Raw genomic sequence first — 26,782 nt, 5'->3', positions numbered from 1 at the left:
CAGAGGATGGGAGTGTAGGGTGTTGGTAGCTTGCAGAGAGAGTAATTGAGTACTGTGTAATACCCTTTTGCATTTTTTTAGAGCACGTCACAGTTTTCTTAGGAGCCAGTAGTGAAGCCTTGATACCCTGCAGTGATGTTCCAGAGGACACTCCAAGCAGCAGAGTGCTAGACCTAAACCCCTTAGCTTGGGTGTCCTGGGCTCTGTGTGCAGTTCCCTGCTTGGTTCCTTCTTCCTGATCCCCCGTTTGCAGACTGTGCTTGTGGTTTTCAGACCCCACGGCATGGGGCACGACCTGAACTGCTTCACTTAACAAACCCAAATAGTTGGAGCAGTTATTTTGTTGTTTTTTATGATAAATGAAATGCCAAGTTTTCCATCTTTGCTTTTTCTCATGGCCCTTTAACCCATGTGGTAGGCTTATTTAGGGAACAAGACAAGCCTGGATGCAGTCCCAGAGTTTGCAGTAGCTTCAGATGCCCCTCCAAAGGTTAGGATACTTCACAGGGGATTTGTTCTGCAACAGAGAGGCTAAAAGGAAACCCATGCTAGTTACTTTTTGCTTTTGATTCTGTCCTAGTACTGCCCTGAAAACCAAGCAACAGAAGATTTACAGAGGCAGCATTGTTGCTGTTGGGTCTAATACCATATTTTCTACTGTTGCCTCATACCAGAACTTCAAAATACTTGTAAGAAACATTTCACATGCAGGATTATTGTTACTCTGTCTACACCTTTCCAGTAAGAAAAGCCGTATTATGCCTTGCACATAAAAATACAACTGTTTTACTTTGGATATAGTTCTCTGCCACAGTGTGTGTTTTTGGGGGTTTTCAGTAAAATGGATATTGGAATTAAATTGTGCATGCTTACACATGATATTTAATGTCTGTCTTTCTTCCCTGGCTTATGCCCTTGCAATTGCATTAACAGGGGTTACATTTGACTAATTGTAGCAAGACTTGGTCTTGTGCCTATGAACAGTACAGATTTGTACCTGTGGATCAGCACTGTGGCAACACTGGTGTAAATACCATACCAGAGGTTTAACATTTTGTTTCCTGTTCTAGGATATGATGATGTTTCAGAAACAAACTTGAGATCTTACAGTGTTCATTCTGCTAAACATGTGCAAGAGAACCGTCCTGTGCCCATTCGCAGAAAAAGAAGCATTGGTAAGAAACAAGCTATTTGTACTTTGGGAGTGAAAGCAGAGGGGGTGCTTTTGGTCAGCCAAGCAGGACATTTCACTGGAAAAATGTGACATGCACAAAGGGAAAAAAGGGCCATTTCTAGCTTCTGCCTTTCTTTTTGCACAAAACGAGCCGTTGCCTGAGAAGCTGTCTTCTGGAGGATGTCCATAGGAGACAGACATGCACAAATTCTTTACATTCACTTTCTTGTTGCAGCATGTTGGAAAGCTAGACCTCAGTTAGAAAATGCTGTGATATTCGATGTATAATTCATAGTGTGGGGAACAACTACAGCAGTGTGCTTTAAAAAACATCAACAGTTGGTAGAGTTTTCAGTACAGAAGCTCCACAAAAGGAAACAGCTTGACTCTTTATTCACAAGAAAAATGCAGTTTATCCCAAAAATTAAAAGCCATTGACGGAAACGCTGGGGCATTGATTTCCATCACTGTGTAGGGCACCAGGCATGTTTACAGGGGATTTTATCCTTACTAATAATGATGGTGATCCAGCAAAGCCTAAATATAAGTTTAAAAAAGGGATGTGTGAATAGGATTTACATGCAGTGCTTGTCCATCTGATCCAGTGTGAGTGTTCCACCATTCCACTGGGCTGTGGAAAACATCCCTGATGTCACCCGTGGTGGGTAACTCAGCGTGTTTGTACTTGGGGCTGTGCTGGTAGGCAGAAGGAGCCCAGGCTGGTGCCAGCAGGGCTGTGCAGTGTGAGTTGGCAGGCACATTGGCTGAGGAGAGCAGCGGTTCTGGAGCAGGCGGCGACGTTGGCACCTCACCCTGCAAGGTGCCGAGTGCCTCCCCACCAGAGGCACTGGGAACTGGGTGTGCTCAGTAACTTGGAGGAGTGTCAGCTCTCTTGCAGTATTGCATCTGTTAATTTTCTTGAGTTCATGGCACTGGGGGCTGAGAATAAGGATTTTCACTCTATTTAGTCTATTGAAGTGCATCTCTTTCAAAGCTGAGCCTAGCTTTCCGTGTTGCAGGCACAGGCTAGGCCTGAGCTTTTTGTGCTTAAGAACTAAGTGAAGAAGTGCAGGCAGTGTTCCAGTTCCCTGACACATCTAACCCAAAGCTATCACAAGCTTCCACTGTAAGGCAAAAAAAGAAATAAAATCCCAGCTGTCTTTGGAGAACTTATCAGCAAACAACTTGTCCCTGCAATTGCTATTTTTTTCTGGACTGTTTTGAAATATCAGCTTGACTTCTTAAACAGTCTCTAGGTTGATGATGACACATGGTTTGGATCATGGCAGCATCACACAATAGTACAGAGCTACTCTTTATAATCCTCCACAAACTTACCTTACCTGAGCCTGCCAGGATATTGGTTAGCTGCAGGTTTTTCAGTCATGCTGCTCTGGTGCTTTTGCATCATTCAAAAAATAAGAAATTAAATAAAACCTACCACGTACAAAGCTTTGACAACTTGAGAAAAAAATGGCAGTTGCCCTTTGGAGTGGTGGATGAACCAGACCCCCTGATATGGAGATATTAAAGTTCTAGAAGTGGAAGCCCAGGTCTTGGAAGTTTCAAGCTGGTGCAGGTTGTTTCCCAGCTGTGCAGATTTGGTATGATACAGATAATCCTCAGTTTAACTTCTGAGGTGGTGTTTGCCTGGTGTTGCGTGTTTGTGTGATGGTGTTTGTGAGCAGTGATGACCCCAGTGCTGGAAAACAACAGCTGCTGTTGCACAGTCACTCTGAGGCTGTACTGGGGGGTCATCCAATGTGGACGAGCTCCTGGCTTGCTGTCACTTCCAGAGCCAGCACTGTCTTATCTCATGGTATGTGCTCCAAGCTGTGTCGGGAGCCAGCCCACTGGAAACCCTCGCTGCAGGGCCGGGCTTTGGCAGCCAGTCAAACTTGTCCCCGGGGTGACACCGCGGCTCAGCCGCGAGCAAACAGCGCTCAGCGCTCACCAGTGACCAGTGGGGACTGGGAGCACTGGTGTGGGTGCTGTGGGGCGGGAGCAGCTGCTGACGGGGCTGTGACTCTGTGTGCCCGCAGAGGAGGCCATCCCGGCGGTGTGCAAGACGCGGACGGTGATCTACGAGATACCGCGGAGCCAGATCGACCCCACCTCGGCCAACTTCCTGATATGGCCGCCCTGCGTGGAGGTGAAGCGCTGCACCGGCTGCTGCAACACCAGCAGCGTCAAGTGCCAGCCCTCCCGGATACACCACAGGAGTGTCAAGGTGAGCAGGGGGCTGCGGGGCCCTGCCGGCTCCTCCTCAGCCTGGAAACTCATCCCCGTGCCCGTGTGACCCAAATCTCTGCTGCCCATCCTCGCACACAGTGCCCCTATCCGTTTTCAGTGAGCACATGGCCTTTTTGAGTTACGTGGCCGTTGGAAAATCTTGGCTTTGGATTTGGTTTTCACAGGATTCCCTTTAGGTTTTCTCTTTTTATTTTTTTTCTTTTACTTTTTCCTTTTTTTTTTTTGCAATGAAAATAAAGTTGATTGTGCCTTTCCCATGATCTCGCACAGTACAGATCTTAAAGTTAAGAAGATAAAATGACTCAAGGGGCATTGGACTTCAAAAAATAAATAAATCACAGTATGGAATGCTGTTTTCTTAATTAAATATTATGCAGCCTAAATTGGGCTTTTATATTTGACAACATAACACTTTTGATCTGAAAAAATGTGTTTCAAATTATCTTACCCCAGGGATAGAAGACTCAACAGCTTCATGCTGTATTTACTCATTAGACAAAATCCCTATTGCAACTTTCCAGTAAATATTACGTGAAATATTTATGTTCATTTGGCTTCACTGTGTTCTAATTTTTATCAGTATTTAAACAAGTACTGTTGATCTACATCTGTGTGTAGGAGATTAGACTTACACTTAGCATTCATATTGTGAAGACTCTGAGTTCTTGTTGCCCTGGATTTCTTAAGAGCAGAATTAAAATAAACCCCACCACATTCTTGGACGTAAAATTGCTCAGCACAACACACTGATTGCTGCACTTGCCATGGATTTTATGAGAAAAGTGCTGTTCACTTAGTGCTGTACATCCTAGAACAAAAATAAGGCACCTAAGCAATTTCACTGTTTTTTCATACACTGTTTTTCATACATGCAGACATGTGTCTGGGCAGAATTTCTTTTTCTTTTCTGTTTCTCAACATCTGAGAAATGTTTTGGATCCAAATAAGCTGGAGAAACATCTGAGATTCTCTCAGTGTTCCCAAAAATAATCATACTTTACACTTGCTTGCTGCCTTGCCTTTGTGGGATACGCTTTGCAGAAACAATTAAGAATGAAGTAAAAATTTGGATCAGTAATTGCTTGAGGGCTGAGAACAAACTGGGGAGATTGAAGGAGTGCAATTGTAAACCTTTCTGAATAGGAGCTAAACACCAAAGTGCCTCAGGGTTGTGATATTTAGTGCTGTTGCCTTTGGGTTTGATGCAGCTTCCAGTTGATTTTGTGTAGCAGATGTACAGAGCAGCTGGATGTGCTCAGCAAAGGGCTGAGACGTGTGTGATGAACTTGCTGTTGGTACCTGTGTGTGATACTGCAACCTTGCGCTTCTCTCCTGCCCCTGAGGGATGGGGGAGATGAGAGATGAGACAGAGGGCCTTGGCAGTCCCCCTGCTGCTATTCCCTGAGAGCTGCAGCCTCCTGGCAGCAGCTTTGCAGGATGTCACTGCTGGGGCTGCTTCCCCAGCACACCACCACGTTGAAGGAATTTTAGTCTCTCAGCCGGTTGTAGTGCTTTTAGATTTGCATTCATTTTAGTAGGGCACAAGCTAAAAGTAGGCTCAGCTGAGCAGCTGCTTTTCGTGGCTGTGTAAATATATTGTCACCAGCAATATCAATATACGTCAGCCAGCTTTGGAGGGCATTTTTTTTTTTCCAAGCTCCAAGACTGCTCCAAACAGTCATTAAGTAGCAGGGGAAAAAAAGGACAAGAGGTCAAGCAGGAACAGGATGTTCATTGTAAAGGTTGTAGGCTGACCCCACTGTCACACCAGAACTCTTAGAACAGAATCCATATTTATGCCCTCCAGAGTCAGATCCCCTTGTAGCTTTGATGTAATTGATGGTTTTGTGAGCCTTTTGCCAATCCTAAGTTTAGAGCTGAATGTCTGCTCATGCCATTAAGTAGCTGGCTCGGAGCGAGGGTCCCTGGAAAGGTGGGAGCGGTTTTGGAGAGCCTTCTCAGCTGCTCTGCAGGGCAGTTGGAAAGCCGGCTCGTGTTTTCCCCTGATGTCAGACTGCATAAAGGCTCTCTTTTGATGGAACATTGAAAAGGCTTTCCCCGCTTCCTCCTCATTGACAAGGTAGTGAGATCATAGCTGGCCCATTCACACTAGAAAAATGTTCATCCAGAAAGGTCAGCGAGTGGGTTTGCATCATCCAACAGGCGAAAGCAAAGGGTGTTTTCTTTGTCTCACTGAGGGCCACTGTAGTCAAGGTTAAGAGACGGCTGGGGCAGTGTGGGAGGAGCAGTGGAGGTGCTTGTGCTGGGGCATTTCATTCCTGGGACATGATTCAAGGCTGGAGGGTTTGGGGATGTCCTTTCTTCGTCTTCACTGAGCTCTCATCAGTGAAATACCATCAATGTGGAATTGGAGCTGTTGGGAGGCCCCAAGCCAGGGGGGTTGGTGGAACAACTTCCCTGAAATGGGTCTTGTAAGGTTTCCCTTTCATGGGTTGGGTTTTATTAGTGCAGGGTGGGTTTGCCTGCACAGTGACAGTGAGCCCATGAGAGCACATGGCCCTACAGACATCTCTGCTCAGCAAACTGTATCTGCACAGCCCTGCAGAACTTGGACTGAGATAAAGAGGCTGGTTGGGATTCTGTTTCTCTCCTTATAGAGCAATGGTGACAAGGATGGGCGAGTTAGGGGTGTTGGTGTCTGTTACAGAGAGATTTTCTCCTCTTTGTACAAAAGCATTTCAGTAATATCTGCAGATCCTGTTGCTTCTGTCCAGTGAGTTCAAGTATTTACCAAGTACCAGACATAATTTATTTTTGGGGTTCTGAGCAGGAGTCTTCCCGAGAGGCTTTTTGAGCTTGGTTGTGTTCTTGGTGGGTTTGGTCACAGAATCAGAAAATAATTAATACTGTGGAGCAAATCCTGCCTATACTATTAATTTTAAATAGCCAAGCTGAACAGTATGATTGTTGCAGCAGTGCTCATATGCAAATTAAGAAACAGAGCTAAATGACTCCATCAACCTCAGCTTTGCCTCAGGTTGGCCTTGAGCAGTATCCCTGCCAGCTTCAGCCATTTCTGCATATTCAATGTTGAGCTGATCTGGGGAGTCTTAACCTGATATATTCTTAGAGTACATTAATATGAGGGTGAGGTGCAGAGAAAAGGAGCTGGACAGAAGGAAATGCAGGAGCAGCTCCTCAACTGTCACTGGGGAGTTGTTCAGAGGTTGAAAAAAAAAATGCTGGAGTTCAGGACAAGCTGTTCAGCAGAGCTACCCATCCTCAGAGCGGGTTGAAAAGGCCTTGCAGAGCACGTGGGACGTGCAGGTGAAATGCCTGTATGCCACGTTTGCAGGTTTAAGAACCTTTTTGCTCTGCCATTGGGACGAGCAGCACTTGGATTGAGCTGTGCCTTAACTGCAATTGCAGCCAGCACTTGGTGGGACTGGCAGGCAGGAGCAGGTATCAAAGGTCACTTTAGGAATGGGAGAAACAAAGGAAACCCAGACAGAGGTGAAGGCGGAACAGCAGCGAGGTGCCCTCGGAGCAGGGCGAGCCCTGTCAGCCTGGTGGAGAGCAGGGTCTGGCTGCTCTGCCCAGGGACACAGAGACCCCACATTCCTGCCCTCCTGTCCCTGCAGCAGGGACTTGCCAGGCCCTGCAGGATCCCTGGTGCTCCCCAGTCCTTTAGTCCCTGTTGACTCACATCTTCCTCACAGACAGATTTTCCCTCCGTTGTATCAGCATGCAGTTACTTTAGTATGGAAGCAATGAAGAAGTATCCTCATTCAGTTGCTTTTTGGCCTTGTTTCCATCCAGTATTGAGGCATCAGCCACATGAGTTCTGATGTTAAGAGGAACTTTCTGTGCTGACACTTCTCTTGTGAGCTCCTGCCCATGATAAATTTTAGCTTCATATTGGAGGTGTTTTGGACATTTCTGATTACAGTCTTATTTTTTTCCCCTGCTAGTAATCCCTGATTTCACTTCTCCTGGAGAGTCTCTAAAAAAAAATGTTTCCATGATGTTTCCATTAGGCCACATATTTTTATCAGATTTTATTTTCATTTTTTCTTAGCCACCAGACTGGATGTAGACCTAGAATTTACACTGAAGCAAGTATGGTGCCACTGATTATATACCATTGGAGAAGCTAGTCAGTTATTTCACTGTCTTGCTCTCAAAGTGTTTTTATATAGTGGTATTTTCTGGATCTGGAGGTTTTGAGGGTTTTTATTTTTGTTGCGTTAGAGACAAGTAAAAGGAGCTTGTTGATTTGTTGAGGACTGACCACCTCAAGCGTTCTGTGTAATCCATTTGAGAAACTGTACAATATAAACACCAGGGAGAAGAATACAAAGAAGAAAAAAACATTTGTACACAAGGCCAAACCCCATGCTGTTGGCACAGCTACCCCTGTTTACACCTATTTAAAATGTGACCTGCAGCCTTCATCATTGTAGATCAGCACTGTGTGTGGCAGGAGGTGTTAACAGGTGACACAGGCACAGCAGCCTGTCTGGTTTGTGCTGCTTCACTTCCAGGATTTGCAACATCTACAAAACAACGTTCCTTTAACTTGTGTAGCGTGAAGTAGGGCACTGGAACGTGTGCTGGATTGTGTTTTAGCTACAATACTAAAAGCCAGCTTTAAATTGCTGCATAAATTCCTTATGATCCTCTGCAAAGTATTACTGTTTCTGTGTTTTTTAACTCTTGTTTAATACCAAATAGCCACAGGAACTGCATATATCTTCCAGTTTGTAAAACCAAGCGAAACAAGGACAGGCTTTTAAAAGCTTGATTACAGTTTATTTTTGTTGCATGTAATTTTCAATGAGACTGGTTTATTCTAACAGCTGTAATAAGCGTGGCAAGATCTAAGAGCTGTTTTGTGATTGCTGGGTCCCTTTCTTTGTCTCTGATGATGGAGGTGTCTTAATTACTGTTTGTTTTCATAAATTTTAAGGATTAGTCATCCTTTGATGCCAGATGACTCAGTTGTACCATACATTTTCAAATCATTGTGTTCAAAGGCTTGATGGAGTTGGGTTCTGATAGGAAATTTTGAAACATACTGCTTCGACCCATAGTTAGTCTTTCAGATAAAGTGTTCTGGTGTGTCATGGCCAGCTCTTAATCTGTTTACATGGAGATCTGACAGCTTCAGAAGATACCTTTTAATGTGGATACTTTAGTTATTGCATCTGTCTTTGTAACTTTTGTTTGCTGGGTGAAGTGAAAATCATCTCCAGATCCTGTTGACACAAGGGGTGGTGGCTAAAACATGGATCTGAACTCCTTGCTCTGTGAAAGCTCAGGGAGATCTCCCATTTGCTTAAGAAAGGCCAGGATTTTGCTCTAGCTTCTCTCACTGGCGTTCAGAGGCCCTTGATAGTTGTGACCCCAGAGCCAGAAGAGTGTTTCTGGGAACTGGGACTGGAGTGGGTTTTTCCAGCCGCCACTCTCATTTTGTGACACTGTTGTTCCAGTTTGGAAAGGGCAAGGTCTGATTTTCACAGTGTGAAGATTGACTTGGGGCATTGAATCCCCACCAAACACACAAGGAAACCATGGCTGGGAGTGTCATTGTGGATGCTTTATTTGGTAGTGACTGGAGCTTTTGGTTGGACCAGCCTTTATGGCTTTGTCATGTAACTTTGTAGAGACAACCACCTTCCCCTGTCCTTCAGCTCCCTCATCTCTCTTATTTATACTGCATCCCTGTGATTTGCAGTCTTCTTGTTTGCTGGGACAGCCACAGTGCAGTGCCCTTTTGTCAGATGAGTAGGTCTGAGAAGCCATGATTTAATTGCAGTGGTTTCCATTTCAAGCAAATGATCACCACCCATTCTGCAGTGTTCAACACAGTTGAGAACTAAACACTGGACCCTTTACAAACTCCCTGGTGCTCTCCTTGCCCACATTAGACCATATTCCCTTGCATGGCCCTGACCATCATGCCCCCTACACTTAGCACAAGTCAGTGCCCAGCATCCCACGAGCTGTTTCAGCACCCCAGAACATCAGTGCCCTGCCCTCTCTGCCACTCCTCCTCTGCTGGCTGCCAGCCTGTGGGTCAGGATGTCCTCGTGTTCAGTATCCCCCACCTCAGCATCCTTCTGTTCTGCCTTGGTTTCCTTCAGATGAGAGATCTGCATGTAGCCAGAGCTGCTCCAGCAGGATCCTTCCTCCAACCTCAACTTGCCCTCCAGGCTTCCTTATTTTAAGGATGCTGTGAGTAGAGCAATGAAGCTGTGAACAGTTGGAAGGACTGGGGAGAAATACTCTGTCTGCCAGCTTTCCACAATAAAGCCAAAGGCTGGACCCAGTTCAGGAGTGGTGGTTCCCTTGGACCTAAACACTGAGCTTGAGAGCTCTTGTGACCAAGCCCCAGGTTATTGCAGGGAGTAGGAATGAAGCTGCTTTCTAAGGTGATGTTCAGATCCTGGTTGTGTAGGGTTGAGCAGTTCACATTCAGAGGGCTCTGGAGACACCAATTTGTAAATAATAAAATGTATTGCACACCAATCCAATGCCTTCACAAATGTTAGCCTTTAACAACACTTACAGAACATTGTGCTAAGAGTGGCAGTTTACAAGAACAACCACTGATTTGAATATGTATAGAAGTTTATTGTGTTACATGTGGAAACTGGGTTGCTTAAAACATCAAACCAAAATGAATGGGAAATTGTTTTATCTCTTGGGGGAAAATAGTTTCAGACTACCGAACTTGAATAAACAAATAGTCTGTGCAATAAATAGTTACACGATGCACAATTAAGATAAAAGATGATTAGTATGCTAACATTTTGTATGGGTTTGGCTACATTAAAAATAGAGGTATAGAGTTATCTGTCTTCAGTTCTGAACTGTAACCATGTTGATGTGTCTCTGTACATACCTCATCGTATTTTATAGGTGGCAAAAGTGGAGTATGTTAGAAAAAAGCCAAAATTAAAAGAAGTTCTGGTGAGATTAGAAGAGCATATGGAATGCACCTGTACATCATCAAATACTAATTCAGATTATAGAGAAGAAGAAACTGGTATGTTTTCCTTTTATTTTTGCATTAATGCTGATTTCATATGGACCTTATTTTTATATTAGTAAAGAACGTAAAGCAAACGTTGCTTACAGTGAACTGTGTAGAGAAGCTCCCAGCTCCTTCTCTGTGTTGAAGATGCCAAATGAGGGCCAGTCTGTGCTGTATAAGGAGTTTGGATTTCAAATTTAAAGTGTATCAGTTCTCATTAGATTGGCCTTTAAATAAATGTACATGCCCAGTAGTGTTCAGGTCTTGCTTCACTAAGTTAAAGGTTGTCGTGTTGCAGCTCGTGGGTGAACGCTGTTGCCTAATTTCTTTAGACTTTATGGAGACAGGGCTAACACTGAGATTTACTTGACCTTGGGGAAAATATGAATGAAATTAATGCAAAGCACTTAGGAATAAATTCAGGATTCAAGGCTAAGGAGTTAGTTTGGAAACAACATTGCTCATTCCTGTTGTTTCCGTATGTATGTATAGTCAAGAATTTGTCAGTTGTCACATTAAACCTAAATTTGCCTTGTCAAGACAACCTTTGAGTTACAATGGGGAAGGATTTATGGGGAAAAATTACTTTCAATCTGGCTTTCATAAAATCATTCTGAATTAATCTAAAATCATTGGCTCTGATCTACTTACTACAGTGCAATCCATGCAGAGCATGACACACTTACTCAGGAAACCCACTATAGTAAAAAGGACATTTCCCTTTCTCCTGATACTGGTTGCAGACAGCCTCAAAAGTTTGTTTTGCACCTCTGCAGGGAATTTAAGGGTGCAGTTGAACCAGCCCAAAATTAAAGAGTCAGTGGAGAGCAGGTAAACATAGGAGGAAAGCTGCCCAAAGGTGACAGATTTTGTAGGTGGCTGGATGAGGAAAAGTTGTCTGTACTGGCTCCATCCAGCATGGAGACATAAACCTGGTCCAAGCAAATGTAAACTTCAGTTGCTATGGACAGAGCAGAGGAATTAGAATTTCTATAAAAGCAGAGTTAGACCTCTGCTGCAACTTCACTGGACATCAATTTATAACCTGAGCTGAGTGTTTAGCTGAAACTAGGTGGAGTTATTAGACAAAACTACATATAAAGTGTGTATTTTTAATGTGGGTTTAACATTTTCTACGTTTGGGAAAAAAGTTTCATTAGATCAATTTCAGTTTTCCAAATTGTCTTTAAATGCCATAGACAAAGCAGCTATGATTTTAAGATCAAAATTTTTTGTTTTGATATGTGTAAAAAAATGGGGAAGAATTATCATGGAAAAATACATATTTCTAGGATTTAATTGCTGATAGGAACAAAACTTGCACCCAGCAAGTGGATGGTGAGCTGAAAATAGCTCAACTCCAGAGCTGAAGGCAAATGTTGAGTACTGCATGGTAACAGGAATTATAGATGGATCCTGGGAATGACGTGTGCAATGCCAACTTCGTTTATTATTTCTTTACATTTGTGTAATTACTTTGTAAACTCAATGTCAAATCAGACGTTATAAAGTTATTACTTTAATGCAAGGGATAATGAGATTTCTTTGAAATGTAAATGGTTTGAGTGTTTATGACTTCAGTGTTACACGAAATGCATTACCTTAGGGCTTTTCACCAGCCCTGCCCTTATGTTAACAGGAAGGCCTAGGGAATCAGGTAAAAAACGGAAACGAAAAAAGTTAAAACCAACATAAAACCTACTGGAACTATTTGATATTCAGGTAGGACCTATATGCTGAACACCCTAATAGCACAAGTACTGGAAAACTTAATCAAATATCATCACTTCAACTTAATCACTGTTCAAAATCTTGACACTTGCTACCTCAAGGCTGCAAAGAGATTAGATTTGATTGGCTTTGATAATTCTACCTGCTGGTATTTTCCCTTTAAGCTCCACATCACCATCAGCATCTTACATTCTTGAGCTACTTCCTTTTCTTGCCTTTTTTATTTCTTTTTTATTGGAGGGTGCTAATACTTCAGCTTCTGAAATCTCGAGTTCCATTGCCTCTGCTTGTGTTTCATTATTATTGATTTCTGAGGTGAAAGCATCACGTGATAATGCATGAATGAATTGCCAGGTTACAAATCATTGTGTTGCCAGTCCTTGGCTGTGAAACATTGAGTGTACATACAGCAAATATTATTATTTGTGTGACCATCAAATCCATGTTCTGGCATGAACTGGGGTTGATTGCACACGCACCTGACACAATCTGATAATCTGCTTACTTGACCAGAAAGGTGCTAAGAAATATATTTTTATTTTGTGTTGCAGAGTCCCGTGTTACTTACACCAGAAAATTAAGATCTTTATTTTTGGTCTGTTCAGTCTCAGTAGGATGATGATAGTCAGTCATCAAAATTCATGAGTTTTTCAGTGTAGTGAAAAACTAACACCCTCTCAGTGCAAAAATGACTGAAATCCTTTGGCCAACATATTAGCAATGTATGATGATGGCGACACACATTCCAAATTAAATATGGAATTTCCATTTCTTAATGACTTGAAAGTATGTAAACTGCAGCACTTGCAATTGATTCTGGTATTTGGAGTGGGAATGATTTGGATTTTGCAGTGTCTGTGCCTAACGCCTGGATGATGGTGAATTTAATTTCAAGCACCTGTTTTTGCACATGAACTCCCAGTGGCAGTTTTCATTTATACCAATGTATCATTTCTAAAGAATGCTAAACTTGATATCCTGTTTCAGATTAACAGGTATTTATTGGGAGTAGTATGATAGAAGCAAAGATTTTCTAAAATTCAACTTTAAAAGTGAGCATGTAAACTCAATCAAAACAGCATTTAGAACTTCTTGTCCCAGGTTAGTGACTCTTCATGCAGAACAGTTTTTTTTTTTAAGTCATCTACTTCAAAGACAGGACCTTTGATTCTAATCATAGAGTTATTGTATCTTTTTTCTCTCCTGCAGATGTAAGGTGAAAATAAGCTAGAAAAAAAACTTCTCTCTGGGACATGGATGTACATGGTTTGTTACATTCCTGAACCTACTATGTATGGTGCTTATTGACTGTATACTTTATTTGTTCTCCTGTGTGAAAAAACTGGCTCAAAAGAACACTTAATGAGAACAAAGAGACAATGTACATTTGTTTAATGTGACATCAAAGCAAGTATTGTAGCACTCTGTGAAACAATAGGAAGCTTCCCTGTCCAAAAAAGAAAAAAAAAAAACGAAAGAAAGAAAAACAGAAAAGAAAAAAAGACAGTTGAATGAATGGAGGATACCAAAAGTACTCAAAAACATGACAAAAATCTAAGTGAATAGTGGATTTCTGTCAGAGCAGTCAACGGTGCTTTACGTCAAGAAATGTGCCTGCGTTCTTGATGAAGATGGATGGACACTGGTGGACTTCAGGCACAAAAAAAGCAGGAATGTATGAAATGATCAAATGCCACGCAAACACTATAGAACAATACATCTTTGCTTGGTGGTGTTTTAAAAGTCTATACAAAAAAACCTTCTGGGGAGCCTTAAGTGGATTTTTTTTTTTACACCATAAAGTGATTATTAAGTTTTCTTTTTACTCTTTGCCTAGCTTTTTATTATCTCTTGGACTACATTTGCCAATAACACATATAAAAGACTGGTATAACAATAAGCAGAACACAAAATGGTATTATGGTATTTCTCCTAGTGGGATGCAAACTAATGAGATGTATTAAAATAAAAATGGTATACCTATGCATAATTTTCTAGACGTTTCTTGGTTTATGTTCCCCAACCTCCCCTGTAATTTAAAGCATAAAAGAAAAAAGAGAAAAAAAAGAGAGATGTGCGTAAACAAATCATAGGATATCCATGCAAAAATCCTTTTTTTTTTCTTTAAGACTTATGCCAGTTGCCTACTAGTGATATTGTGTTAGCAATTGTCATTCTTACCAGTATACAGATACTTTTATTTCACATGTTGGAGCTGTGTGAAATGTACAAATTCTTGTATCTGCATTGTATAATGTCATGGTGGCATGGGAACTACCTTTGCTGCAAATATTTGAACAAAACCTAAAATTCTTTATTTTTGGTAAAATGTTATGCTTTATGTGTATTCAACAGAAATATGTGTTTTTGTAAAGGTGAAGTTTGTATTTTTATCTAAAAATTAACAGTTTTATATACCTGAGAAAGCCTGCTATGTTTTCTTGAACCAAAAAAAAAAAAAAGAAAAAAGAAAAAAAAAGCATTTTGTGGTCATATTTTTGTAGTAGAATAGCCCAAATAACATCAAAATCTATTTTAACTATAGCAGGGCAGATAAAATACTCTGGCACCAGCTCCTGTATTTTCAAAGTGCCAAAGGATTAAATGTTCAATTCCCCACAGATTGCAGTGGGAGCCACATGGATAAATCCTTCTGTACTGCTTTGGAAATTTAGGGCTGTGCCAGATATGACATGGCTACTCACTTGGCCAAAATCACTGCCCCACCCCAGTAGTTTGGATTATGTAGCCTTTGTTTTATTTGGATTATTACATTGGATATGTAAAATGAACTACTGGATTCTTTTATTTGTGAAACATCTACAAAGAGATGAAAGAGTTTTCTTAGTTTGGAACAACAAAAATTTTGTCTTGAGGATAGTGTTTCCACTCAAATAAAAATATCTTCAAATGTGAATGAACTGCAGAACCTTAAAATAACAAAAGAGAGCAAGATTTTTAACCTTTCCATTTCTCTAAATATAGTTCAAACATTCCCCTCCTGTTCCTGTAGCTATGTCCAAATTCAACCAAACAAAGCAATGTTAGCTAACAGGCATTATTGGCTTCAGATGCTAATGCAGAGATAGAGTTAGTCACCGTTCTATTTTGTGATCATTTTCCCAGTGTATTTGTTGAGCACCAAAACTGGAAATACATTTAACTAAGATTGTCTGTGCTTGTTTTCCACTAAGTGTACTGTTCACAATGTTATGCACATGAATGTATGTGTCTGCGTTTAAAAAAGTGTATAAAATGTAATTTATATATTTATGTTTCAGTGGGATGCCAATAATGTTGCTCCGTTCCTCTTTTATTTTTTTTTTTTTGTCTGAAAGATATCTAATGAAAGAAAAAAACCAAACATATATCCATTAAAATCATGTAGATGAAAAGCATTACGTGACCCACTCAGACACTGTGCAGGTATGAAAGGATGTCAAAGTCACTTAAGTGGAATAGTTTGCAAAACAACTCTTGGAAAGAGTCCTGTGGTTGGACTGGCATGAGAAGGTTGTGTTTGGGTTTGTGGGCCAACTCCTTGGGAGTGACTCCCCTGGGTGTCCTGGAGCTCTGATTTACATCACGAGGGAGTCTGGCCTCGTGGCAAAGCCTTGAAAACAAAGCAAACCGAGAGGTTTTGTTGGTGCCAGCAAATAAACGTGTAATGCCAAATTCAGCACACCAGGAGAGAGTGAAGACTGAATGGGGATTTTTCCAAAGCTGTTTGTTTGAGACTGGTAGTCTTGAGTTAATTTTGTTACGAGGAGTGAAACGCACACGAGTCTTTGTTGTCAAGCACAGTGTTCATACAGCATGCGGCAGAAAACACAAAAATCTCAGGGCTATGTTCTCAGCTACTATAAATTGGCAAATATTTCTGACTTCAGCTGCCCCCAAGCTAATTTACATCAGATGAGGATGCAGTCCATGGCTGTTAAATTGTGAGGAGCAGTGTCACGACATGAGCATCACTTTCTGTAGTCCAGCTGAGCTCCCACCCGCTAGCCTCGGGCTGTGGTGGGATTAGTCCTCCTTCAGAGTGGCAGATACAACCAGAGGGAACGGTGACACTAAAGGTTGTGACACAGGAGTCACTAATTCAAAGTTAAGTTGGACATCTCAAGGGCCATATCCTCAGCTGGTGTAAATCACCATCACTCCGTTGCCTGCGATGGAGCTGTACCAGCTTACACCACTTGAGGGGCTGGTCCCTCGTTCTTGCCCATCCCTTCCACCCCTCGGTCCCGCAGGGATCTCAGGTTGTCGTGTATGGTCAGTGTAATCCTGTGTTCTCTAATACTTAAGCACAATAAGTGAATATAAGAATGAGTGTCAGACTTAACTTTGAATGTCCAAGCTCTGAAATGGTTTGTTTCACCATTGTGGCTGTAAATTAAACAGTTCTCTGTGCATTCGTGAATGCCGTGTCATATCTTCTTCTGCTGGCTGCTGGAGGTGGACTCCCTCTGGATTTCTGATGTGCTGCATTTGGAGTGTTACAGGGAAGGGCGTGAGCAGTTGGAGCCACAAGATATCTGATGGACAGCTCTGTTATTTGTGGGGTGGGGGGTGAGTAGGGGGCTCAGTGGAGCCAAGGACAGTGGTTGTCAGAAGTTGCACTTCCATGCAATGCTTTAACACCTTGTTGGTTTTGTCCTTCCACACTGTAGGCGGCAGTTTGGGGATGCAAAGTTTTTCTGTTTTACATTCTGCACTCATTTCCTCTGTCCAGGGATCAAGAACTTGGTCTGATAGTATCTTTTTCTGAGGTCTTGTCTGATCAGAAAAGACATCCAGAGAGGACTGCCCAAACCCAGTCTCAGCATTGCAATATGGTGCATGGTCACTGATTCTTTAGTCAATTAATTGCATTTAATTCAGTGCTTCATCTTCCCAGACGTGTCCCTCAGTTACTTGTGTTGAGTGAAACCAAGGATTGTGTGCTAGTTTGCTTTCCTTCTCTCCTGTCCTCTGTCCTGCCTGGCACCTGCTTTGTTGAGCAGTGTACAGTGACTGCCCTCCCAGGTTCCCAGGTAGCTCCAGCACTTTGGTTTTAGGCTTTTTACTCTTGCTTGAAACAGCCCCCTCCTTTCAATGGGCTTCAGCATTCCACTTAGGAGGTTCTCTTGCCTGTCCTCCTCAGGTCCACGTTGCCTTTCTGTGGCCTGTTTTCCAGCTATTCTCTGCCTGACTTTTCCCATCACTCTTGTTTCTGTCTCTCAGAAATGATTTTCCCTTCCTGAGATGTTTTCTCTCGTACCTGTTTTCCCTCCTCCTGCCTGACAGAACAGCCTTTGATCTGTTGGTCTGGAGCTCAGTTGGTTTATGTAGGCACATGCCCTGAGATCCTCCCCCCCAGGCCCCCAGGCCCAGAACTGACCCCCAGCATGAAAGGCAGGTGCTTTAGAGAAGAGGATTCATCCTTGCATTTGGAAAAATACTACTGAAGAGCCTTTGCTAAAGCGCTGTCCAATTCCACCAGCGGTGTGATGCTGGAGTAGTGGCATTGAAGCTGTTCCAGACATATGATAATTTAATTAGGATCAGTGGCCCCATTTATGTTTTAATTTGGAAGTTTCAAATATTTTTTTGAAGTTTCAAAACTACCTCAGATTTGCATGCTCATATTTTACTGTAAATCGAAGGAAATCATGTTTGTAGGCATATCCTGTGGCTTTGAAAATGTTCTGGATAGTTATCTGACCCTCACTTGGGCTGGAAATCATGGTTGCTGTAAAAGAGACACCATGTAGAGGTTTTGAGTGAAGTAATTTTCCTTGAAGTTTCTAATACACAGTTTGTACTACTAGCAGATCTCAGAGTCAGGTCAACTCATAGGAATCCCACTTAAATTTCCTTTAATTCCTGGTACAAAGCCTATCAATGTTGCATTCTTCAAAAGTCAGCCTATGTTTTATGTTTATTACTCAATTTAATTACTGTCTGTGTTCCCGCATTCTATTAGCAAGGCATTATTCCGTGTCTGAGCTTTTCTGTGCTGCTCTTTGCTGTAGCATCTCTGTGGTGCAGCCTTGAGCTGGTTTGTATTCCTGTGAAATAAAGAACTATTGTTATCCCATTTTAGGCGAGACCGAGGCATGGAGAAAAGCCTGTGCAAGGTCATACAGCAAGGCTGTGACAGAACCAGGGAGAGGACTCAGATCTGAGTGCTCATCCAGTGCCCTAAATCACACGACCATCTTCCCTTTCCAGGAATGAATCCTTGCACCCTTAGAGCTAAATACTGAAAAGATTGAGGGTAAGTCATTTTGCCTAATTACTGTGCATCGGATACATGATCAAAAGCCACTGCCATATTGTCAGAGAATGTAGTGATTGATGAAAATCCATCTTTCTGCCCATGCAATTATGCAGCCTTTTATCCTATCATGAGCCAGTCATTTCCTGCTTCTCTTAGGAGTCAGCCTTTCATGACTGATAGTCAAAATTATGCACGTAGAACAAGACACAGATTTTATGGGAATTTACAAAAATTTGGTAGACAATTTTCATTCTCCTTTAGTTCAGTGTCATTCCTTCCTTTTATGGTGTGGGTAACATTTCCGTGGGGAATTGTTTTTATCATAGGCCCAATCTGAATTTTTTTTCCCAGGCCCTAACATGGAAAAACACTTTAAGAGATGCCTGTGTTTGCTGTTCTTCAAACTGGTGCCTGAGCATGCTCCTAGGTTTGGACAAACATCCCATTGACCTCAGGCAAATGGAACAGTCGTTGCTTTATTTTTTAATTAGGTTGTGCCTTCCTGACACAGGATCCCAGTTGTGGGCTGGGGGGTCTTTGTGCTGTCAGAGTGTTGAAATATTTTGTAAGCAACCCCAAAGATGAAGTGAATATACAACTTGTATATACAACCAGGAAAACAGGGCTATGCCACTCCTGTGCCCATAGAGGTTGCCATTTTGAATTACACATTTGTTCTTTTTTGGGGGAAAATGTTTTCTTGGCATGGGTGGATTCAGGACCCCGGTTGCTAATGCCAGTGAGCTCATTTCAGATGACCTGTTTTGGTTTGAAAACTGACAGTTGTAGTGATAACAGACAAATTTGAGATGGGAGAAATTAATGAGAGCAATTGGCAACTTTTGGTTTAGGGAAAAAAAAATTAGAAGGTAGAATAAACAAGACCAAAGGCTCAATCGTTCTTTTTTTCACTTGTGGCATGCCACCTGTCCCTTTAGTCATTCTGATTATTTGCTGCATCAGGCTAAAGTATGTGCTGAAGTAGCTCAGAATCACTACAACATGTGAAAAGTTAGGACTGGTTCTTGTTGAACTGCTGCCTATTACCATGGCATATGACTGTGAGGTGGGGCCCACAATCGCAGTTGTAAATCAAAGAACAAGTCATAGGTTAGGTTCTGTTTTCCTTAGATATTGTCTCTAGGTTTGTTTTCTTTATGCTGGTCTCGAGTGGTGAGCTTTCCAATTAGGTGGAAAGTCATGAATACCTCTTTCCCAACCTGAAGGTAAGGAAGTGCTAACTCCTGGTCTAGCTCATAATCAGTGGATGAAATTCTGGGAGCATCCTGATGGTAGAATTTCTGTCACTTGAAGATTTCATGTCACATTTTTCCAAGGTTACTTCTTCCCATAGAGAGGAATCAAATCATTTATGTTTGACTTACTAGCAGGCCACCAAATCTGACTTGGTGTGAGTTTTGAGCAGCTCAGGAACTTCTGTTTGAAATGATCCTTGTGCATGCCAGATGTCTCCCAAGTTCTTAGATAAAACACACAAAGAAAGGCTCACTTGGGTGCTTTAACAGAAAAGAAGTTCTCAAGTGAAGGCTGGAATAGCCCCTCAAACCAGGAAATAAGGAGCCAAGTTTGTAACAAGTGTTACACACTCGTCTTCAGATCAGACCTGCTGTTTTGGCCTCTATATACCATCTTTGACCTTGCATAGTGAAGGCAACTGGGTTTACTGTCCAGCTTTGAAATTCAGACTATCTGTTAAATCAGGTGTGCAAAAAGCAGAAGCACACAGAGATGCAGTTGAGCCACAGTGCTTGAAATCCCCTGGGATTCTGAAACGTCTTCATTCTTGAAAGCAATCACAAATAAGTAGGAGAAAAGCATTTTAAACACTTCTGAAAATCCCCCCCTGGTTTATTTGACAGGTGTAAAAAGCATCCAGAAGAGGTACTACTAATAAAGACCATTCACTGACAAAGTATACATTCATAGAGAATGCTCATGCTTAAATCTTTCAGCAGTTAATTATCATCTTTACAGACCATAATTCTGGAATACTTCACTTATCAATGCATCAGGGCTTGGATGAACTTTGAGACGCATGAAAACAAGACACTCCTTAGGCCTGGGGTAGCTCTGTGTTCTGGTAACTGATCAACCAATTACATAATTGGTCAGGTCTCTACCTTGCATGAACAGATACAACTCCACTGACTTCTCTGGAGGTGACAGTTACCTGAGAACTGACCCGAAACTCTTGCCATGAAGCAGATAATGGTTTTATATTTTCATATTCAGTGTTGTTGTAAAAATAGACTCATTTCCTGGAGCACTTAGAACAAGAAAATAGGGAAAAGCAATTTCCCACAGAGACTCATCCACATTGGAATTCACTGAGGACCCCGGATGTGAGCATGTGCTGATAGAAAACATAAAACAGCAACTTTGTTTAGGGAAGCCTCTGACCTGACAAAAATGCAGAGCATTTCTTACCAGACTTTTCCTTGGCAATTAGTGGGTAGAATTACTCATAGAAATTTTTTTGTTTGCTCACAAGGGGAGAAGTAAGACATAAATTCAAGATAGCCCCTCTTTGACCACAAGAAAGACTTTGTTCACAGAGGGCCTGTGGGTGAAGTGCTGGGTGGCCTCAGCTCCCTTTGGGGATGAACTCCAACTTTCAGACCTCAGTGAAGTATGAAGGACCCCTGCAGACTTGCTGGACATCCCCAGCTGGAATTTTGTCAGCAGTCTTAGAGATTTGGACATCCACTTTATATTCATTTTTACGTAACTTTCAACAAACCTTTGTTGGCTTCAAAACGTCTCTGCCTTGGTTCTGAAGAGAGACTAATTTTGGCCCAACGATGTCACTGTGACTTCTGCCTTCCATCTCTAGGCAGCAGCACTCAAACCTTTGGTGTCAGATATTTCAGGTGGGGAGTGCCCTTCACTCCAGCCATGCTTCACCTTAAAACTTTGTGTGCATTTTCTGTACAAAGGTGGTGCTGGTTTGATCTGAAGACCAGGGAAGTTTCAAGAGGCCAGATTCCACCTCTGGGCCCTGCTCAGCTGCAGCAGGAGTCTGTGTGGGGCCAGAGGAGGAGGGAGAGATGCTCCAGCATTCCTGTGTGGGTGAGGGCTCTGTGCACACACACTTGGAAGTGAGGACGTTTCTTGGCCAAACTCCCCCACAGTAAAGTGTTCTTCTCAGAGGTCTCCTTGGAGCCAGGAAGCTCTCAAAAACCTTCCCAAGATCTGTATTCCCCTTGACTCCAGGGGTTTTCCCCAGCAGAAGTGACAGAAGCAATTTATCCCAGATGGAGTGGTCTCTTCAAAAGGCCATGTAGGAGTCAGGCAGGTTAATGCTCAGCTTGTGTGCTTCACTGATTGCCCCAAACACTGCTTTTACATCAAAATTTACCTGTTCTGGGGTATGTTTCTTCTAGAGGTGCTTCAGAAGAGCTTGCCCAACATTTGCATCTGTTTGTTGTGAGGAGCCTGCTGGCCTTTGCAGAGTGGTTGGGCTGTGCCTGTGTAGCTGATGGGTTTGGGGGCTCCCTGGGGTTAGGGAGTGCAAATGTTTCCCCTCAGCTCCCTGCATACCCTGAGTTGTGATTCATCAAGGGAGACACTGCAAACCTGAACTTGAGGCGTGTGAGATGTTTCTTTGAAGTTACTTGTGCTTAAATTTAGGCATGATCTGTTCTTGCTGAGCTGAGGCCCTGAAGAGCCCACTCTGCCCACACAGTGCAGTGGAGTTTTTTCCTCTCAAGCATTGTCCAGAGGGATGTGAGTTTCAGAAGGGTCTGACACCTTTCAATAAACCATTCCATAGGAATGAGGGAAAGCTTTAACTATCCAGTGGTTTTCTACCAGCAAGCTCAGCTGCACTGGAGAGCCCAGAGCTAAGCTTGTCCTCTCTGGGCCTTCCCCTTCCTTAGTTTCTTCAGCATGTTTCTTTTCAAAGGCAAGTGGGGAAAAACATGATGTCTTAAAAAGGTGGGAAATAAAGCAGATCATATCATCTTGATTCCTTTATCTTACTTAATTAAGGAGAAGTTTGCCAATAGTGATCTGGTATTTCCTAAAACAAGTATATATGAAGAACACTTTGAGGAACTTCAAAAGAATTTTCAGGCTAGATCAGGAAAAGATAAAAACAGAAGTGGAAACTTCTAATACACTTTATATTTCAGTACTTACAGGAAGTACATTGTAGCATAGGATACTAATGAATTCTGCAGGAGGTTTCCAAAAGAAAAATGGACTGGTACCTTGTCTATCTTAGAGAAAAGGTCTGAGGGTTTTTGCAATTATGACAGATAGGCAGTGGATATGTATGGTCATATCACCTGGAGAGAGTCTATCTCTGGCAAAAGGCTGTTTGGAGTTTTAAGTGTGTACACTATTGAATTTCTGTAGCAACTTCCTGGTCTAGCTGTGAAAAGTGATAAAGGGAATGGTAAAAGTCTATCTTGCTTTCAGTTGCCCTGTTGTACACCCCAGAGGGCAGAAATGCTGCCCTGTGTGTAGCTGGCTGCAGGAAGCATGGCAGGAGCACGCTGGAGTGGCTAAGGATGAACACATAAAATTGGTGCTGATGTTCCCAACCAGGTAGTGAGGCCAGCAAAGTGAAAATAGCAGCGTGGATACCCCGATACACCAGTGACACTTGTCTGGAAAAATTATTATTTGACAGGGTCTTAATTAACTCAAGTAAAGAAGTAATTCTAAAATCCTGATTTTGGAATCCTAGAAAGTTAATGCTCTCAGAAACGATGTGATACAGGATTGCTTCATATTTGTATAATACACAGAAATTCTAGGTAACAGGTAACAGTTTTGTACTGTTTGAAGAGTTCTCTGGTGTCAGCACAGCCCTCTGTGGTGCCTTGAGAGCGCAGGGTTTGTGCCCCAGGCTGGGCTTAAGGGTTCAAGTCCAAGTATGAATGTATTTTAGGCAGCAAGGCATTTCCACCAGGACTGAAGCACACATATTTTTTCTTGTGTACAGGCAAGATATTTAAATATGGAGTTAGTTGCTCTTTGTATCTTCAGGGCCCCAGATCCTTCTAAGCCCGTGGTCACTGGAAGGCTGGCTGACTGAAAATCCAGAGGCCTTTGCCCTTGTGAAAGTTTCTGCTCTTGCTTGGAAGTGAGATTTGGACTCCTGAGTTACAAAGATGCTTTTGCAATTGTTATATCTGTCTTTCTGCTTCTTTATAAATCAACCTGCTTGGCCTGAACTGAATGTTTTAATAATAAACAGCTAAAAGACAGTCTGATGGCTTCTTTCTGAGTGTTTCCCTTAGGGAGCCCTTGGGATCACATGGCATCTGCCCTGACCTTAAGGACCTGCTTTCTGGAGGCTTTTTTACAATGCTAACAAACCTCACATTTTAACTAGCTGTTAAATAAGCCAGTCAGTGGTAACTATTCAGGACAGGGATTAGGAGAGCATTCTTGCTGGCATACAAGATGGCTCTGTCCATGTGCTGGCCAGGGATGAAGGGCTGGAAAACTGTGTGGTGGAAGAGACTATTAATGTGATTTTCCACAACTTTCTTTGCAGCTGCATTTTTTGAGAGGAGAGAGAGAGAGATGGCTAGGCTTGCAGTAACATGTTGTGCCGTCATAAATGCTACAGCCACCATCTGTTTCCAGCCCACGACTTGAAAGAAAACTGAGCAGTAATCTCATAATTCACATGAGCGTTTTACACTTGTGAACCCTTCCCAACCTTTGTCTAATAATGAGGGGAGTGCATGGTGCTGAGTTTTGTATTTTTCCTGTACGTATTAGTGTTTATTTGTATGTCTTTTCCTGTTTAGTTGTTTTGTGGGGTTTTTTTTTCCACCAAAAATAAATTCACTGGGAGGAAAACCAGTTCCACGGTCAAAAGAAACATAATAAAGGCAAAATCCCAATTCCATTGATCTTGCTGGCAAAATTCTCCAGGAGGAGGTGCATTTAACATTCCACAGTGTGTCTGTCTTAGTTACTTGTTGATTAAAAGAAAGAGAGACCTTAGAAAGTGAAGAGGCAGGTTGCTGAACTGCCCTTTCCCTGCAGAAACAGAGCTGCTACAGGAGCTGGACATGCACATTGAACCACCAGAGAGGATGGTAATGGCAGGCTGGATTTTAATGAAAACAGATTCTTCTGCTAATCTTCGCTTGGGGCTGGCCCTCTGCAGGATTAAGGATCCCACCTGCTGTGCCAAAGACACGCTCAGATTCGGGGCTGCTGGTGGGTGGGAGGAACACAAACATCTGAGAGTGACTCCGGTGAGCGATCCCAGCCTGTCCTGGTGCAGTGCCCTCAGGGAAGCCAAGGAGTTGAGATCATTTAGTTGATGGAAATACTGCTCCCCTCCAGCCTGCAAAGCACGGCTGAGCATCATTAAGGATTTCTTTGTGGCTGCTCTTCGAAGCCAAGGGCTGCTGTGTCTCCAGGCCTGCTCTCACCTTTGGACCCAATTTGCACACCTCCTCCTACCACAGCTGAATGAACTCCTGCTCTCCTCTGGCCTTAGGAACAATGGCTTTCATCATCCCTACCAGACTGCAGAGCAGTTTGAGGATGAAAGGGCTTCTCATTTCATATAACCCACTGCTGCTAGAGCTATAAATCATCGATGGACTGAATTTATAGCCAATTGTTACTGCAAGCAAGTGAAATTTATTTTGTGCCGTCATACATATGGTCAAACTGTCCAAGAAGTTGCCAAACTAAAAACTGAGCTGCTGAGCAACCCATTCAATCTATTCTCATTTTATTTAAAAATAATAAATAACTTTCAATCAGAGGAACATATTTTGACATGTGCTACCTGCTGGGTGATCTCTGGGATGTGTCTGTAAGTGGAAGATAGCTGCTAGCTGTTGCCAGGTCCAGCAGATATGACATGAAATTCCACCAAGGAAAGGTTTGTGGGCTTGGGGACAGGTTGAGGGCCACCTCCTTTTTTAGCAATGTTTGCTCTTCTGAGAGTGTTTGGTCAGGTAGCCCAGGGGTCACAGTGACTTCTGCTTGGATCAGTGACGAATCTCCACTGACCTGTACAGAGCAGTGGTCCCTCTTCTGTCTCTCAGTTTGCTGCAGGTGGATTGTTGCTGGGTCTCTGGGGTCTGGAAAGCTGGCCTGTGCCTATTTTGGTGCCTTGTGATGGCGATGAGCTAAAAGTGAGAGAGTAGAAACTCTTCAAGCTGCTGGGGTCTGAATCACATATTTCTGTACGATTTACTTAGAGAGCCAACAAGCCTGACAGGTTATTTTTGTATTTTACCCAGGCTAATTAATTAGCTGGGGGTGCTGGGAGCTGTCACACCAAGCAGCCTTTCCCTGCTCACTCCTGTTGTCCTGCTGGATTCAATCCCTGCAGCCTCCCACCCCCTTGTCTGCAGTTTATGGCCACATCTGGAGTGTCTCCCTGCACACGTGCTGGTATGGGCCTCCTCCCTGCTGGCACACACGTCATGGCTTTTGGGGTCTGTGGAGTTACAGTCATCCCTCCCAACACTTGTTTTTCCATGAGAGGGAAGGAGAGAAGGGCTACGGGAAGGGCAGTGGCAGGGAAGACCTCTGACACGAAATTCCCAGGAACGGGATTTGCACATTTTATGACCGTTCAGATGGAAATGCAATGGAGCTGAATTATTCCTCCTTAATCCTGCTTTCTCACTTTCCTCCCAGCAGCCTCTTCCCCTGCAGTTTAGGTAATACAGAAGCTTATAAACAAATCCCGCCGCGTGAAAAATACCAAAGGGGGGACAGAAAAGGGACCTGGGTTAGGGCTGTGATGGATAGACAGGTGGAAGGCAGGCACCAGAAGGGAGGATGAATGGTAAAAGCCTTTGATGGAAACACTAAAGAGCTATTGAAAATCCAAGGGGTGGGGGGAGGGAGGAGAAAGAATAGCAGGAGGAGGGAAAGCAAGGGAGTCGTGCCCCCGTCCCCCCGCCCTCTTTCTCAGGATGTTGAAAGTATTTGTCCTTCGTTACAAAATGATTGAACTGCCGCCAGGCCAGGCCACCCTTCCAGCCATTGCACTGGGAAACTGGCACTTCTGAAAGCCTCGTCGCCCTCTCAAATTTTATAGCTTTCCCTTTTTGTGGGAGTTTTTTGTGTTGTGCTATTTGCGGGATTGTTTTCAGATTTGCCGCGTATCAAAGAAACCATGTTTTGTTTTTGTTGCTCTGGCAAACACAGAATCCAGGTAATGAAAAGAAAAATTAAAAAAAATAAAGGCACATTTTTATCAGAAAACACAGCTGTCTGCCTTTTATTGAGTCAGAATTTTGAAAATTTGAATTCACTGTGTGAATGTGGTTTACCTCTAGTGCTTTTTGGAGGAGGAATTTCATCCTACAAACAGAGCTTCTGCTTTACTAATGTCTTT

General features: G+C 42.8%; 1 protein-coding gene across 5 annotated transcripts in view; it reads left to right on the top strand.

Annotated features, from left to right (window-relative positions):
* Positions 1-26,640, top strand: part of PDGFA (platelet derived growth factor subunit A) — a 35,028-nt gene extending 8,388 nt beyond the window's left edge. The window contains exons 3-8 of one of the 5 annotated variants that reach the window (XR_010082504.1): positions 1,071-1,175; positions 3,217-3,404; positions 10,313-10,439; positions 12,067-12,149; positions 13,146-13,259; positions 13,368-16,581. Coding sequence is in view for 3 of the 5 variants with exons in the window: in XM_063414034.1 (XP_063270104.1) it covers positions 1,071-1,175; positions 3,217-3,404; positions 10,313-10,439; positions 18,247-18,380 (554 nt within the window). In the remaining 2 variants the exon portion in view is untranslated. Of the gene's footprint in view, positions 1-1,070; positions 1,176-3,216; positions 3,405-10,312; positions 10,440-12,066; positions 12,150-13,145; positions 13,260-13,367; positions 16,582-18,246; positions 18,421-23,953 lie in introns of those variants that run through there. The other 4 variants (XR_010082505.1, XM_063414034.1, XM_063414035.1 and 1 more) reach the window with 4 other exon arrangements.
* Positions 26,641-26,782: the final 142 nt, after the last annotated feature.

This window comes from Prinia subflava, chromosome 17 (genome assembly GCF_021018805.1).
Source record: "Prinia subflava isolate CZ2003 ecotype Zambia chromosome 17, Cam_Psub_1.2, whole genome shotgun sequence".
NCBI classification, from domain to species: Eukaryota; Metazoa; Chordata; class Aves; order Passeriformes; family Cisticolidae; genus Prinia; species Prinia subflava.
The sequence above is the reverse complement of the archived record's forward strand: the minus strand, read 5'-3'. Positions and strand labels throughout refer to the sequence as shown.